Source organism: Apaloderma vittatum, unplaced genomic scaffold, assembly GCF_000703405.1.
Source record: "Apaloderma vittatum isolate BGI_N311 unplaced genomic scaffold, ASM70340v1 scaffold34136, whole genome shotgun sequence".
Classification (NCBI taxonomy): Eukaryota; Metazoa; Chordata; class Aves; order Trogoniformes; family Trogonidae; genus Apaloderma; species Apaloderma vittatum.
The window spans coordinates 25,896-42,681 of record NW_009722865.1 but is presented as its reverse complement, the minus strand read 5'-3'; the positions used below and the strand labels follow the sequence as shown (position 1 = coordinate 42,681).

The window sequence follows — 16,786 nt, the reverse complement described above, 5'->3', positions numbered from 1 at the left end:
TTTTTTCCTTCCCTTTCCCATTGTCAGTATTTGTCCTGTTCTGCCACTTTCCTGCTTCTCTTCCCTTTTCTGGCTTGAGACGAATCAACATATCCGTGTATTCTAGAAGGGTTGACATAAATGTAGTATTTTGGTGAAGGGGCTGTTGCTTCCTGAAGTTAGTTCTGTAGGCAAAGCCGAAAACTGCTCCAGTTCATTGCTCTGTTGATAAATATTGGAGTTCTGCATTTGCAGTCTTTCTATCTCCCTAATTTCTTCCAAAGTTGATAGCTCTCAGCATATCGAGTAATCTACCAGAAAGATTTTGCCAGTTGAGTCAGGTGCGGAGAACTTTCTGAATAGGTTGGTTTTGTGATAGAAGTGTGTTTAATGGGATTTCTTTCTGATGTAGTCCAACCTTGTTTAGGAAATTGGCTGCATGGCCTTGCAACTGCTCTTATTAGTAATAGACATTTAACTTGTCTTGTGACTGGAAACTAAACTGGTGAAAGTAATTCCATTCTTAATGTCCTAGTAGTGGAAAACATAGGTGTAGGACTAAAATGTTAATGATATATTTCGGTTAGTAACGTGAGTTATGCTTTAGTTTTAAATTTTCCTTTTACTTGACAAATTTAATAGCATATTTGAAATAGAGTGGCTTTAAAATATGTTATACTAGAAAATCTTTGCAACAGAAATATAGTTTTGCATGCTCTGCATTATAAGGAATTTTGAGTGCTGTAAAAGGGAGATTAGCTATAGATGATTGAAATTTTTTTGTCTGGTATCTTGGTTATGTCTCAGAATTTTGCTCTTGTTTTTAGTAACTGTAGACAGTTGAAGCAGGTAGTAGTGTTTGTTTTCAGGCAGACAGTTCATATATCATGCATGTAGTACTAAAATACATGCTTCTTGTGTCAGTTTGTAGCTAGGAAACTATTTTAGGGTGAACAAAATGATGTGATAGGGATGGACAAGATGTTAGAAAGGTGTTGTCTTTCATATCTGGCTAAATGCGTTTACATAGTGGTACCTTTTAAATACATGTAGACATTCTGGCTAGGTGAGTGTAGTAGCTCTGGGTGTGTGACATAACAGCCATGATGTAATACCATTTGAAAGCTGGACAAAGCTACAGAGCATTGCAGTATTGGGTGAGAGCTTCTAAACCCCTTTCTGCTGTAAGAAGTGTGCATACAGTTCAGTTTAGTTTGATATAACTCTGCAGTTGCTGTGGTTACAGCACTGTAGTACTGAAATCTCCACCCTGGTGTCAGCTTTAGCTGACGAAAGTAACTCTAAAATCAAGCTGTTTATTGCAATCAATAAAGCCTTTGTCATAGCTAACATACTAGCTTGAGTTTTTGAACTTTTTGGAGTAGTTTCAAAATAATAATGTTAAAAATGTCAATGGCAGTTGTGCACTTAAAATAATATTAATGTTATTTTTTCTTCATATTCCTTTATGTTCTTCACTAGATGTCACTAGTAGATTTGGGAAAGAAACTTTTAGAAGCTGCACGTGCAGGTCAAGATGATGAAGTTCGCATTTTGATGGCAAATGGAGCGCCTTTTACCACAGATTGGGTAATGAAACCATTTGCAGTGTTCAGTAAATCCTTTTGCTTATCTCACTTGAAGAAGAAAATAGGATTATTACAATTAAGCATTTCTATTGCAAGCTTTGAGTGTTTCTTCTTGGAATTCTGCAGTCACGTGTCTAATTCAAAATTAAAATTGCCTGTTTCTTCATATGACGTCCTACCAATTTTAGTAACAGGCTGTGAATAAACTCATTCTGCTGGCTTTTAGGATGTATGTTGGAATGCTCAATCATCCTCCTAGTTAATGTGCTTATGTTTAGAATATACTAAGAGGCCTGAATTAAGAAAGCAGTTCCAACTCAGTTGCAACTGAGAGTTCGCTGACATAGGGCCTCTGAATTGTTTCGTGGAGGTGCCTGTTTTTGAGTAGCTTGTGTAGGGAGTCCGGGTACCTACAATTCTGGGGTATTTGCAGGCCCTTAAGAGCCTTAATCAACTTAGTGACCCCACTTTCAAGTTGGCTTTGTTTTGAGCAGGAGATTGGACTTAAGTGACTTCCAGAGGTTCCTTCCAATGTTGGTATGACATGCTGACCAACACTAAAGATGGGATTAGGCCTCTCAAAACATCACACCTCAAAAAGATAGAAAAACTGTAGCACAGACCTTAAAAAGTTGCCTCCAGTGAGCAGCTTTTAATGTATTGCAACTATTGAAAAATACCAATACACTACTTGTTTCCCCTCTTCATACTCTGTAAAACCCCAAATAGCTTCTTTTCTTGAGATTGCAAGGGAAAATTATTTTGAAGTGGTGGCCTGATATCTGCTAAAACTCCGCTTTTTCTGTTATGTTACAGCTGGGAACATCTCCACTTCATCTAGCAGCACAGTATGGACACTACTCAACAACAGAAGTGTTGCTGCGAGCAGGAGTAAGTCGGGATGCCAGAACCAAAGTGGACAGGACTCCATTACATATGGCAGCATCGGAAGGCCATGCCAGCATAGTAGAAGTCTTACTTAAGGTAAAGACTGCTGACACGAGGTTTGAGGCAGAGATATTACAATTGTTTATGATCAAATGTTTGTGATTTCCTCTTAGTCATGAAAGCAGTGTTGAAGTGATACGAATATTTATACTACCTGTATTGAGTGTTTTCTTTTCCCATTAAACTGTAATTTATTTTAGCATTAAAGTCATTGTGATTTCAGGTGAATTATTTATTTGTTGTTTCAAAATAAGACTACTTCTTAATTTGATGTTGTGCGAGTAACAGCTTTTAGAACCAAGATGTATTACGTTTTAGGGAGTCTTTAAACCTTCGAGGTAAATAGTTCATTTGGTAGTTAACTTAGAGTAGTTTTAATAAATCTGTAGATGTAAGATAACAGGGCATTACTGATTCATTCTGTGACCAATATTATTTAATTCTGACACTTCCAATGACCTGGTTTATGCAATGGTCTTGTTTGCAGCATGGTGCCGATGTCAATGCTAAGGACATGCTCAAAATGACTGCGCTTCACTGGGCTACTGAACATAACCACCAAGAAGTTGTAGAGCTTTTAATAAAGTATGGAGCAGATGTTCATGCTCAGAGTAAATTTTGCAAAACGGCATTAGATATTGCAGTAGACAATGGAAATGAAGACCTTGCCGAAATATTACAGGTAACTTTTGATTCCTGGTGTTAAGAGAACTTAGAGGAAAGTGCCTGTTTACGCATGTGATAAACTAAGCTTTTAATGTAGCAGCTCTAAGACTGTATGTTGCCTGATAATGCTAAACTCCAGTCTAGTTCATGAGATTAGTGTTAGCAAACATTAATTGACTGAAGAACATTTTCACCGCCTACAAAGTCAAGAATAACTATGGTCTATTTCCTTAAATTTCGTTGTTGTAGTACACAGAATCATAGAATGGCCTAGGCTGGAAGGGACCTTCGAGGTCATTTAATCCAACCTCCCTGTCATGGGCAGGGACTCCAGTCAACTAGATCAGGCAACACATGGGAAATAGATGGAGTCTTCACAAGCCAGGTGTAAAAATAAACATCTTACTCTACCACTATGTTTTGACTACACCCTAATGTTCAATTAGCTTCATATATGGATACTAATTTCCTAACAACTGGAGCTTAATAGAGGAAAGAAGATATAGCAATTTTTTCTGGTTTATTATAGCTTGGATTGAATTGCTGCAATCATCAGGATTGAGATTATAATAAATACTTCCATGGAAAAACGTGTGCTCACCATTCAATACTGTTCTCAAAAGGCAAAAATGAAGTGCTAAGCATTACTGAGAAAAGAAGAGAAAGCAAATGAAAAATATCATTATGCTACTGTATAAATCTGTTGTTCCCCTACATCTTGAACTGTGTGAACTTCTGATCTATTCCTTTAGCCTTTTCCTTGCAGAGGGGATATAATAAATAGAAGTCAATAATAATTCAGAGAAAGACAAAAAGACAACTGCCATCTACAATTCATGGCAATTACTAAGCTGTCAGAGCTGATTTCATTACATTTAGCTGCCACAGGAATTGTTTTTTTCAGCCCTCTGTTTTAGATATGTGAGCTTGCCTATCTACAAGAGGGCCTTGCCTTTATATGGTCCTCCTTGTTTACAGTAAATGGTAAGGAGAAGTGGTCTGTCGTCCTTCTCTTCCCCTTCAACAGAATTTTTGCCTTAAGATATGAGCCCCCAGAAATGTTTCTTGTGTACTTAGATGGAACGTAGGATGTGACACAACATGTGTATTGCACAAGTACAATGAGGGAGGTCCTTCCTTGAGTATAGCGTGCAATAATTCTAGTTCTGACGAGGTAAATAATTTATTTATACCTACAATCAGAATGATATGATTACCTTTGTCTCCTAGATTGCAATGCAGAACCAAATCAATACAAATCCAGAGAGTCCGGACACTGTGACGATACATGCAGCAACACCGCAGTTCATCATTGGACCTGGAGGGGTGGTGAACCTAACAGGTCTGGTATCTTCTGCAAATACATCAAATGGAACAGGTATTTAGATGCCTATAGGATAGCTACTCGGATTTTGTACTTTTAACTAGTTTTCACCATTTAGTGAAAAGCTGAGGAAAAACAGTGGTAAGAATAGAGTAGTTGCCATGTTCCTTTTCAGTTTCATTTGTGTGTTGTAAATATCGAGGTACTTAAAAGAACAGTTTTCAGAGATAATTTATCAGAAGTTGTATTTGCATAACAAACTTGCCTTCAGAGTAACAATTTGTCTCAGCAGAATGTTGCTGAGAAAATAGTGTGTGTTAGAAGCCTCAGTGCAATAGCAAAAGAGGGCTTCACTGATTTTAAATTTACCCACTATTTTTTTTTTCTCATCCTACTAGATGAAACAGGAGTGTCTGCTGTACAGTTTGGAAATTCATCAACATCAGTGTTAGCCACGTTGGCAGCTTTAGCAGAAGCATCAGCTCCACTGTCTAATTCTTCAGAAACACCAGGTTAGAAAGCTAAGTCATTTCAACCCGTTTAACAAACTAAAAGTACACAAATGGTGCTTCTTGGAGATACACTTCATACAGAAGTGAGATTACAGTCTTCCTTTTTTAAGCATGAACAAAGATTTTTCTTTCCTTTCACCTGGAATGTTGCCAGATTCATATGTACAATTATTTCTTAGTAAGATTTCTGACCACGAACTGGTATTTTTGGGCCTAATGTGAATAGTGCTTACTTTGCTGAAAGAAAGCACGATTCAGGAGGTCCAATTTATGTCTTTGTCTATGTGTAGTTTAGTTGCATGTGGCGGGAGAATGCTTTCTTTGAATGCTTCTTTCCGTTAAATATTGGGAAATGACCCCCAATGTTGTTTCCATATACTTTGACACAAGAATGTTTGGTGATCTTAATGTACAGTTTGGCCATTGGAATGTCTAGGGGTCGTCTTTTCAGCATTTATAATAGTATGTAGCGATTAGTATGTCCCACTTCAGGCTGATAAGCTCTCATGGCAACTGCAGGCAAATGTAAGCCTAGCAAGACATTACTGTTCTTGTAGGAAGCAGCAGTCTGCACCCCTCGCTGCAGCCGTAGGCACGCTTGCTTGTTCTGTAAGCCTATGACAAGAAGACAGAAAGGCCCAGGGAATTCCATCACCCCTAGTTCCTGAGTTTTGCATTCCCCTTCCCTAATGGAAAAACCCTTCACCCCTGCCCCCTGGATCTTTGCCAGTTACTTCTTTGTCTGGAAAAAAACCCCCCTTTGGTCAAGGTTTCATACTCTGCAAGTTGCCCTGGATGTCTTTCTCCATTCTTTCTGAGTACTGTGTTGCCTACTTTGCTTACTTTTTCACTTTTGTTCATTCCAACAAGCAAAGTGAAGAAAGAAATGGCAGTGAGGAATTTTACAGCATCGGAGTGGATTATAAAGACTAGTCATTACCACTAAGAGGTTTAAGAAAGGAGATAAAAGCGAGGAAAAGACCTCCTTTCATAATTTAAGCAAGTTGTGATACCATCTGCAATAAAGTTAAAATATGATTATAAAAGCTACTGAATTATTGAAAGTTACTTTATAAGAGGATGCCACTAAATTTCAGTTCTGTATTTTCCAGTTATGGTGTACGTTAGTATCTTGCCATTGTGTAAAACATCAGGTAAAGCTAGCACTTAGGAGGTCAAGTGCTGTATTAATTTTTTTGTTATCTAATTTTGGGACCCAGAAATCCCTAGGTTTTGTGTCTGAAGCAGGCTATATGCTGTACTTGAGTATAAACATCTGTTCTTTTGCCCAGTGCTGTTTTGCATATGTTGCTCCCCAGTTTTCTCAGGCAGCAAGGTGTGTCTGTAGCTACTGAAGTTGTAAGGTAGGCCAGGTTGCTTTTTTGTTTAATATTTACAGTATTTAGTATACTCATATGTGCCACTATGGCCTTATTTCCAAGCTAGCTTGGGATTTTTGAGCACTGACTAGTGATATGTAGCAAGATGAGCCTGACTTTAAAGCTGGTGACTGGAGATCAGCAACAATCCTCTGTTCATCGAGGATTTACAATGCTCATGGTAACCTGAAGGTTTCTGAAAACGCTTTTAAAGAAATGCGTTTATTTTGCCTTTTTGTTGGGAATGGTCAGTGTGATAAATTTTACAGAACAGATACTTTGCGTGGCCGAAGTCTTCAGTACTTAAAAATTCTCACAGAATTCATCCCTTGCAGATTACATAATTCTTAAGGATGCAATTTTCACTGAAAATACAGAGGAGATTTGTACTCTTAGATTTACTGACGTGACAGCTACATCCCAACATATACCTGACTTTTCATCTCCTAAGTATTTTGAAATCCTGCAGGATTTCTTGTTAATACAGTTCTTTTGTTCTACTGCTTCTTAGAGCATTACCGAACTGCAGCTATACCATTTCGTGACATTGAAATACTGTGTTACATACAGATGTGGTGCATAATGTGTATGTGGAACTCAGAGTTGGATTAGAGAAAATTTAAGGTGTGTATTTGGAATGCAGTATTTGGTAGGCTTGTGTTGGAATTAGGCATGTATCTTGCTGCATGTGCAGATGTTTTCACCCTGCACATGTCACAGAAGAAAATAACGCACATTAATGCAGAGATTCCTGAAAAAAATAATGCTGCTATTTTAAATGACTTCAACTTTCCTTCAACTCATGAAATCGTGGTAGTTATGGAAGTAGAGCTAGGAAGAAATAAGGACTGTATTTACAGGAATTTTTCTTACATATAGAATAACTTAGACGAAGGCTCCATTTTTCTTTCAAGGTCTGAAGAAGTCCTAATAGTGTTTCTTTCCAGAAGTAAAAGCCTTATGTCGAGTTTGAAACTGAAAGATCAGAGCCGTTTGCCACAGCAGCTAGTACTGGCACTTGCAACTTGGAATTTCTGTGATGGTGATCTTCCTTACTGCTGAGCCTGTGCTTGGAAGCCAAATCAGGTTCAATACAACGCTACTTACTCATGTAGGACTTAGTGTTTTGGTTTGCTGAAAAAACACACTGAATATTTAAGCAGTGCTATAGTACAGTAATCTCTGAACATAAAGATCTTCAGAAGACAATGACTGCACTCATTATTTGAACTACAGAGTGGGTTTTGAGTGTGTGTTATATTGTAATTAACTTCAAAGATGAAAGCTTCAGGGTTTTATCTACCTTCTCTCATCTCGAGCATCACAGCACAGTCTGTAGGGTTTTAGTTTCATCTCTTCAGATAGGAAGCATTCTAGGGTCTGTTATTTAAATCAAAGGATTTGCTTTTGTTCTGACAAATTGCAAATAAAATATGGAGTTAGTGTGCTTGAAATTCTTTGATTGTGCTACTAGTGATGTTCTTTGTCTCAGTATCTTGTTGTCTTAAAAAATAAGGGTGGTAGAGAGAGACCCAAGAGACAGTATATAGTGCAAGCTGTGGTATGTATTGTAGTTCTGAATTCAGTCTTTCCTTTATCTTACCTTGACTTATAGATGTAATACAGAACTGTGAGAGGTCACAGTAGTGTACTCATTATTGAATCATGAATTTGAATATTTAGTTCAGTGGGGATTTTTCATTACTGCTCTTACCTATAAAAGTATATACATAAAATTTTACTGTTTTTAATCTTTCTCCTTCCAAGTTGTAAAGATTTTAATTGGAGAACTTTTCCTTTAGTCCTCTTTCATACTTTGTATAATAAATAAGGTTGTGGTTGTGTTTGAAGTGCTCATGTAGTACAGACAAAACTTAAAAGATTCTGTAAACGTCCTTCAGTCTGTTACTAACTTGAGGACCTTCTTGGTAAGCAGAGAAGTCAGGACTGGGATACACCGGGCAAGGTACTGATTGAGGAGTAGTTTCAAGCTATTACTTTAAGTTTAAATGTTTTTATTATTATTATGCTGTTAGTGTAACTTAAATAACATTCGCATTGTACATGTTGTGCATTGTGTTCTTAAAAACCAAATCTTGTTCTAACTGTCATGTTAGCACTGAACCCAGAGTGCAAGTTTTGAGTGGGCTGTGTATATTAGGAAACATGCCGAGTAAAAGAAATATTATATTGAGCAAGGTAAACCAGGACAGAGTTGCATGTATGTTTCAAACCGTTAGTGCTTTATGTTGGGCTGGTGAAAGATTTCTGTATAATATGGAGTTATTCATTAATTGGAGTGGGGGGGCAATTGAATTTTAAAAAAATATAGAAGAAGTTTTTTCTTGGCCGTACCAAAGTATGTTTGAAATCATAAAATTTAATTTATAAATTGACTGAATTCCTTTACTAATCTGTTGATAGTTGTGGCCACAGAAGAAGTTGTGACTGCTGAGTCTGTGGATGGTGCTATTCAGCAAGTTGTCAGTTCTGGAGGTCAGCAAGTTATTACTATAGTTACAGACGGCATTCAGCTTGGGAACCTGCATTCGATTCCCACCAGTGGCATAGGGCAGCCAATCATTGTGACCATGCCAGATGGACAGCAAGGTGAGTGGAAACTTGTACGATTTGGGCTTGAGGAACTGTTTTAGCTACAGTAATAATAATAAATTGTTAGATGCAAATAACTTGGACAATTTTGCGTAATTATCTATTTAAATAGGTCTTTGACTTCTTATATTGCAAAGACTCAGCCACATGAGCTACTGCAGTTCAGTGAGTTACTACTTCAGCTTAGTCTTTGCATTAGGAGAAAGAATGGGAGAATGACTAAACTGAATGGAAATGAGACATTTAAGGGAAAAGTGATAACTATTTGCTCTGCCTTCAGTAAGTTTGATTCTTGCAAACTTATGAGGAAAATTAGAAGCTAAAGTATAGCAGAAGGCATTTTCTCGTACTTATACTGGAAATACTGTGAGGAGGTGGGGCTTGCGTGAGGCAAGCTGTGCAAGTCCCATAAAGTGTGTTCTTAACACAACAAAAGCTGTGTCTTACGTGCTTGAGGTTTTAGAGAAGCGGTGGCAGAACCAGTGAAGCCAGGGTGACACAAATTGTCCTGTCGAGCCACACGCACTCTGTGGAAGCTGATCGTGTGCTAAGTCCTGTTTTGTGACGTGTGTGTGTTTTGAGTGGTTTGTTTTAAAGATGCTCTGCTGCTACGAAAGTCATTCTTTCTCTGGTTTCTTCATGAGGGCTCCCAGTGGGGAGCTTGAGGAGTTGTACACTGGAGGCAGATTGTTCGGTTCATGGTCTGTCTGAACAAGTACAGCTAGTTAGCAGAAAGCACCAGTGTGTGTAGGTGGTAATTAAAATGACAGTTACCACCTTTGTTTGCGAGGTGATTGCATGAGTAAATTAGAATATGAGTTTCTTTAGATCCCTAAAGGCGATCCTTTAAGGGATCTAAAGGGGATTCCTTCAAGGTTAATAACTACTGAGTTTTCAGATTATCTTAAGGTGTTCTCATTAGTCAAAATGGAAAGCCAGTTTTGTATTTAGTATTTGCTTAAGAAACATTATAAAAATGCTCTGCTTCGTAAGTTACAGAATTGCCAAACTGGTAACTGCTGCAATTCACTTCCATGTCTGTTTGTGAAAAATGACAGTAATACACCAACGTGACATAGACCTCAGTAACAAAGAATTAAAAAATTTCTTTAATAGCATACAAGCAGCTAAAGTTTTTAATAAATTTTTCGCATACTGACTTTACAATCCACTTGATTATATAGTTCTGTTTTCATAAGAGAAAGTCTCTGCACTTTATTGCTGTTAATACTATTACTTAATTATATGAATTTTACATAGTGCAAATGTTGTTCTCAGTATTGCCCTTATATGTACAATATGTTTTCAGTATTAACAGTTCCAGCAACAGACATTGCTGAGGAAACTGTCATAAGTGAAGAACCACCGGTGAAGAGACAGTGCATTGAGATTGTTGAAAATCGTGTGGAGTCTGCAGAAATAGAAGTAAGGAGTATGTTACGTGATGTGTGTTAACCAAAGTGTTCAGCATTGAGTATCTGCTTGTGGTTTTTTACGTTGTTCTAGAGTTTGATTTCTGTGTTACCACAGAATGAGGTGTGTGAAACGAAACTTGTTCAGCCTCCCCTGTTATTGGAATTCATCTTTTACAAAGCTGTTGTAAAAAGAATATATGAAGGCTGTTTCCTTCACCCACTGGTCATGCACATAAATGTGACACTTGTTTAAGTATATGGTATCTGAATTTCTTTGTGTATCTTAGAAGATCACCACTTAGTTTTTAAGACTGGGTACTGATACATTACTGAGTAACTTGACTCTTTCCGCTATCAGTGAATGAGAGTACTGTACCCTCGTCTTTCTGTTTCCGTTATGACCGCATGTTTTTCCTGATTGTGAGATCATATTTTTAACAGTGTTTCCTTTCCATTAACGATATCTAGATAACTGTTAATGGAAATGTGAAACTGCGAGATTCTGTGTATGTCAATTTTTATCCGTGTGTCTGCCCCACTTTTTTAAATTCTGGAGCAATTTACTATTACACATCTCTGTGCTTTTTTATTTTTTTTCCATCTTTAATTGTAGTGCAGAAGACCTAACAGTGTTGAGGGAGCTTTTCTTTTTATATATGACAAACAGATGTAGCTATTCAATTTAAAATTGTAGTTTTTTTATATTAGCCACTATAGGTCAACCATCTCATTCCTTCTTCTGTTACTTCTAACTGTGCTGACCAGTTTTAGTCAAAAGTTTTTACAAAAATTGCTGTTTGCCTTGACTAGGCTCTAAGTTGTTTTGTCAACTCCATGATATTTCGTTTATCAAACTTGTATTCTCCAACTTCTGTTCATATTATCCAGTTGTGCCTAATTAAATACTTTTTATTGTACAATATGTGCTATATGTTATCCATGTCTAATAACAATAATTACCACCTTTCATCACTTGCTTTCCCTGTCCTAAGTTGTCACATCAAATACTTCTGGCTTTTGCAGCTTTGTGGTCATTACAGATTATCATGACAGTTGAAATTTTCTTGCTGCATTTTTTTTTTAAATGTATGACTGTTACAATAAAAGCATTTGTTTTGTTCACACTTTCAAACATCTGCCTGAATTATTCGTAAAGGAAATTATATTTCCTTGAGTATTTTAATAATTCTGTTAGGTGAAGGACCAAAAAAATGTAGATTGGTTAAGGAATTAATTGACTTGTTCCTAATCACAGCTTGTTGGTATAGCTGTACAAATAATTCTTTTAAGGAGATAACCAGTTTCAATTTAAATATTTTAAACACATTTCTCAAATATCAAAAGAAGTTGGTCTAAATGATTTACTTTATCTATTAAAGTGCAAGTTTTGAGGACGGCCTTTGTCCTTTCCTGTACAACTGGGAGTGCCCGTGCAGACCCCTGCCTCTGAGTAGAGGCCAGTTGACTTCAGGAGCCTTATTGTGGCCCACAAGGGGCGTGGTGCTCCCTTGCTGTGACAACAGGGACATTAAGGAAGTGCATGTAAAGTCAGTTTGCTTCGAACTCCATCATCTCGGAAGGTGGTAGCTACTTGAATTTGGAGGGAGCAGGATCCTTCTCCTCATTAAAATATATTTTCAATGTAGAAAGCCTTTATTGTTTGGGTTTTAGAGTTGATTCAAGGCTAAGAGTGCCTTCTTCAGCTGCTTTAAATTCATAGTGTGGGAACAGTTAACTGTAGTTTGAAAGTCTTTGTCACCTCATGTGCAGGTGACAAACTATCCTGTGAAAGTAATGTGAACAACTAAAGTTGTAATGGTGTGTTTTGATTTTCACTTTTGGTTCTGTTAAGTTCAAACACTTCAGCTCATTCTGAAGAGTGATAGCAGTTTTCCTAAACAGTTTGATATTTTAAACTTAGGATGGCAGCAAAAAAAACCTGTCATGCAGATACTCTGTTTTTCATTTTCTCATGCATAATTCATTAACATACAGTGATTTTTCTCTTCTTTCTTGAATTTGACTGTTTTTTCAATGTTGCTTGTTTGAAAGGTGACACACGTTAGAACCAGGACAATCATTTCATTAGACTAAAAAAAAATTGTAAATAAAATATATTAGTGAATTCATATCCCTATTTTTCTGTTGTTAAAAAGAATGCTTAGTTTGATTATTTTTAGTTATAGGTGTCCCTAATATAGACTATAGCCCACCTATATAGACTTTTAAGAAAAGTTATATGTAATGAAGAAAATGCCACGATGAAACTGAAGATTCCATAGGAGCACTCAGACTCCTCTAATTCATTTTTTACCTTGTTAGGTTTTTATACTGATCCAAAAGGACTGCAGGTAATTAGAACACTTTCCATTGTGTTCTAAAGAATGCCCTAAGAGCACTTTCTGGATTTGGTGAAATTAATAAACAAGATGTAGTCCTCCCTATTCTAGCTGTCAAAGTTAAGGAACCAGTTTTCACTGTTCAGTTCACGGTACGACTGCGTTGCTTCCCCAGAAGCTTTGGTTTCCTTCTACTGCCTAGTTAGATAGTGTGCGTGACTTCAGTTCCATAGCTCATTCTGTTTAGGTTAGGACCTGTGACTGCCTTAAAAGTGCACCTCTTAGGGACTGGATGTGCTTTGAATTGTTGGTCTGTCTGGTAGGTACTGGTTTCATCTTCCTGCCTTTGCCACTGAGACTTCGTTTTTTTCTGTCCCTTCCTTAATGTGCTATGCTCCGTATGGATATAAAAGCTTTGGATATAAAGCTTTTCTTTCTCTCTTCTGTGGAAAATGCTCCCTAAGGTATGGTGTGAGAAGCTCTCCGCCCCTGAAGTGTTTGCAGTCTGTAGGCACTCGGTAGTAGTGACAGCACCTTGCTTTTTGTAGTGCACCACAGAACCACTGACCAGTGAGCTACTGGTGGTTCTTACTCTTCTGCAGCCCAGTAGATAGAGCAGCCAGTATTAGATTTCTGGTGGTTTTTTATGTGACAAATTCATAAGATAGATAATGCCCAGCTTGGAATATCCCAGAGCTCAGTGCCCTCAAGAGAGAAAGGTTGCTTTCCACAAGTAGCAGGATCAACTGTTTTGTCTGCTTACCTGAGAATTGTCTTGTAGCTGTTTTCACCATTCTACTCCGTGAGGCTGTTTTCTGTAAGCTGTTGGCTCCTCTTACGCTACATTGATAACTTTGAGAAACAGCAGTACATTTTGGTTGGACTGGTGCAGGGACATCGTTGCTGTATTTCAGATCCTTTGAGATGTAGGCTCTTACTGTTCATTTGGCTTTCGTCAGTCTAATTGCTGCATGGGTTGGTCATTCATAAAGTTGCTTCACGACAATCCAACTTTTCAGGGGCAAAAGCGGAACTTCCTTTTCAAATAGGCAAGATCAGATGAGCTCTCATTTTATTAGCACACGTTCCAAATGAAGTAAACCTTAGCTAGCTTCCCTCAGCTCTTAAAGTCCTGTCTAAAATCAAGTTGCACTTAATGTAGTTTCTTCTGTGTTACCGCTAGTCTTTATAACTTGTTAATAACATCTCTCCTTCACCTGTTGTTTCTGCCTTACAGATGCTGCTGGTAGCAATGCTCTAATCACCCATGTCATTATATTCCAGCACATTCAGCACAGCATGTGACTGCTAAATGAGACTGACAAGTGCTGAGAACAGTAGCAAGTAGAAGGGAGGCAGTGTTTTGTATTTTCAGGCTCTGACCATGAAAATATGTCAGTGCATCAAAGAGGTGAAGAATAGGGATGCTGTTCTGGGAGTGTGGGGGGAGAAACATCTCTCAGCTGTTTGAGATATTAAACAGGAATGTAATACTGCACTCTGGGATGGGAACAAGGTGGAAAGGCAGCTTACTTTCCCTGTGCCTCTGATTCATTTTTCTGGGAGATAGCTTGCTTCTTGTGAAAACCTACCCCATGTGGTTACTTAAAAACTACGTAAGAGTGATTTGAAATCAAATACTACCTTACTCATACAAGTATGATGCACTTTAATGAAATGGTACTTAGTTGAAGATCAAAACAGAACTATTTTCCAAGCAAATTGCTTTTTCAGTTGGGCTCCGTGCAGCACCAACCAAAATTACAGTACTTGCGTCACAGGAGGTAGAAACACATTCTCCTTTGTTTTTAAGGCAACTTCACAGGAAGTGGCATTTCCGCTACTGTTTTGCTTGGAAACCATTTTATTGTCCCCAGCATGGGTGCAGGATCGAGCCTTAAGTTACTCCTTTTGGAATTGAAAAAGCTTATCTAGCTAAATGCCCGTTCATTCATAAAAACGTAGTTTCTTAGGGATGTGATTACAGCTTTGGATTACATAGCATCATTTGCTTCAGTTCACTTCATTTAGAAACCAGTTATGTGTACATTTGGGTGAGTGGGCAACTGTCACACCCCAGTGCAAACTGCTGTTGGGGACCAGTTTTTCATTGTGCTGTCTGATAGAAACACAACAGAAAGGGACCATCCTGCTAGATTGGATTCTGATTTTTAAAAAGTGATAAAGGGAATTGAATCATTGGAGAAATGTTCATATAGTACTTTAGTATTTTCTCACCGTGCTTCCACTTTTTTATTTCACGCTTTTTCCTTGAAGACTTGCTTGGTGTCTTTGCAGCTAAAGCAGCTGGAGTTTACTATATCTACCCTTCCAGCCTTATTGTGAGGAGGTGTCTGGTGTGATCCTTCGTGTCTAATTTACACAGCAACATTCATATGGGTTTGCCCCAGTAAGAGCTGAGCAGTTTCTGCATGATACCTTAACGCTTGAGCTGCATGTGAAGGGAAGAGTATTTGCCATTTTAAGGGAAGAGTATTTGCCATTTTAACTTGTATTTGATTTGTATTTGACAAAATATTGCTGGTTCTGTTTCTAATAGGAAAGAGAAACTCTTCAGAAACAGCTGGATGAGGCAAACAGAGAAGCACAAAAATATCGTCAGCAGCTTCTAAAGAAAGAACAAGAAGCAGAGGCCTATCGGCAGAAGTTAGAGGCAATGAACCGCCTCCAGACTAATAAGGAAGCTGTTTAATAAAAAATGAACATACTGCAAAGTGTGTTGCTTTCAAAAACCTGCAGTACAATCTTGAACTGTACGCTATATAGGTACAGACACAGGATTACATGATAGAGAAGATGCTACAAGCTGACTGGACTTAAGCCGTGAGCTCTGGTGGATTTCTTGTAACATAAAAACTCTGAATTTAGAAATTGTGAAAAGTATTTAAAATGAAATACTGTAAATAGTTGTTTTTTTTACAGTTTCAAAATGAGTTGATAAATCTTTTTGAAGGGATCCAGAAACATGAGAAGCCAATGTTTTTTGTGAAACTTTTGATTTTAGTATGAATCTAACTTCTGAAAAACAGAACAGTTTTAAGGGTGATGTTGTTGATTTGGGATGACAACTTGAAAATTAATTATGTGACAAAATGAATTAACAGTTATTTCTCCATGATAAGAACTTAAACTCTGAATAAGACATTTCCACGTGGAAATCTTTGTACAGCTTTAAGTAGTTGTCTCAGATTCTCTGAAAACCATTTTTGGTTTTGTTTTTTTATTTTAGGTGGTGAAATTTTTATATTTAATTTCAGATATATCCAAGTAGATTTACATGTATATGAAGCTAATATTTTTTAAACTTTCAGTTTGTACATATGCTGCATGTTTTTATAATTTCTACACATACATCTTGCATAGGTATTTTTCAGCAAAGATGAGAAAAAATTACGAGAAAAATGTTTAGCCTATAGGTCATTTGAAGTAAGATAGCAGCCAGTTTTATTGTGGATGATATACTGCTTGGAAGAATGTAATTTGTAATTAAAAAGAACAAAAAAAAAATCTTAATTTACATATTAGAGGCAAATTTAAAATTTGGTAGTGGAGGCATTGAAACTTCACTTTGTGTGTCTTATGATTTTCCTGTACAAACATTTCAAAGTTCAGTCATGACCTGAAAAGAATGTCTCCACTGGAACACAAATAGTAGTTCTTTTAGAATATTCCTTTTGATCGCTTTTCCCCAATAGCCTTGAAATTATTTCCGTGACACATTTTTTCTAACCGGACTTTTGCATTTGAATTATGCAATTGGACAAGGACTTTTCTTATGTTGTAGTGATGCTCTTCTTACCTGGCATCATTGTTCCTCACTGTGATACTGTGTTTGTGTGCGTCCGTGCAGTGGTCTATTATGCTTAAGATTTATATAGCACGCTGCATCTTCAGAGCATTGTAAACTTTTTTAAAGAACCCTTACTGTACTGCCTCAGTCAGGTAAGTGAGTGTTACTGTCTCAATTTTATAACTGGTATAAATGCAACACGGGGAGTGTT

General features: G+C 37.4%; 1 protein-coding gene across 3 annotated transcripts; it reads left to right on the top strand.

Annotated features, from left to right (window-relative positions):
- Window positions 1–1,461: 1,461 nt before the first annotated feature.
- Window positions 1,462–16,303, top strand: GABPB1 (GA binding protein transcription factor, beta subunit 1). Of its 3 annotated transcripts, XM_009871909.1 has the most exons (9): window positions 1,462–1,569; window positions 2,385–2,552; window positions 3,004–3,198; window positions 4,413–4,560; window positions 4,905–5,018; window positions 8,822–9,007; window positions 10,320–10,419; window positions 11,949–11,967; window positions 15,325–16,303. In XM_009871909.1, the coding sequence occupies exons 1-9, from the start codon at window positions 1,462–1,464 to the stop codon at window positions 15,475–15,477; spliced, it is 1,191 nt and encodes a 396-aa protein (XP_009870211.1). In that variant the 3' UTR covers window positions 15,478–16,303. The 3 variants fall into 3 exon arrangements, with proteins under 3 accessions (XP_009870211.1, XP_009870213.1, XP_009870212.1); XM_009871911.1 differs by lacking the exon at window positions 11,949–11,967 and having other exon boundaries at window positions 4,413–4,524; window positions 10,320–10,435; XM_009871910.1 differs by lacking the exon at window positions 11,949–11,967 and having other exon boundaries at window positions 10,320–10,435.
- The last annotated feature ends 483 nt before the right edge of the window (window positions 16,304–16,786 follow it).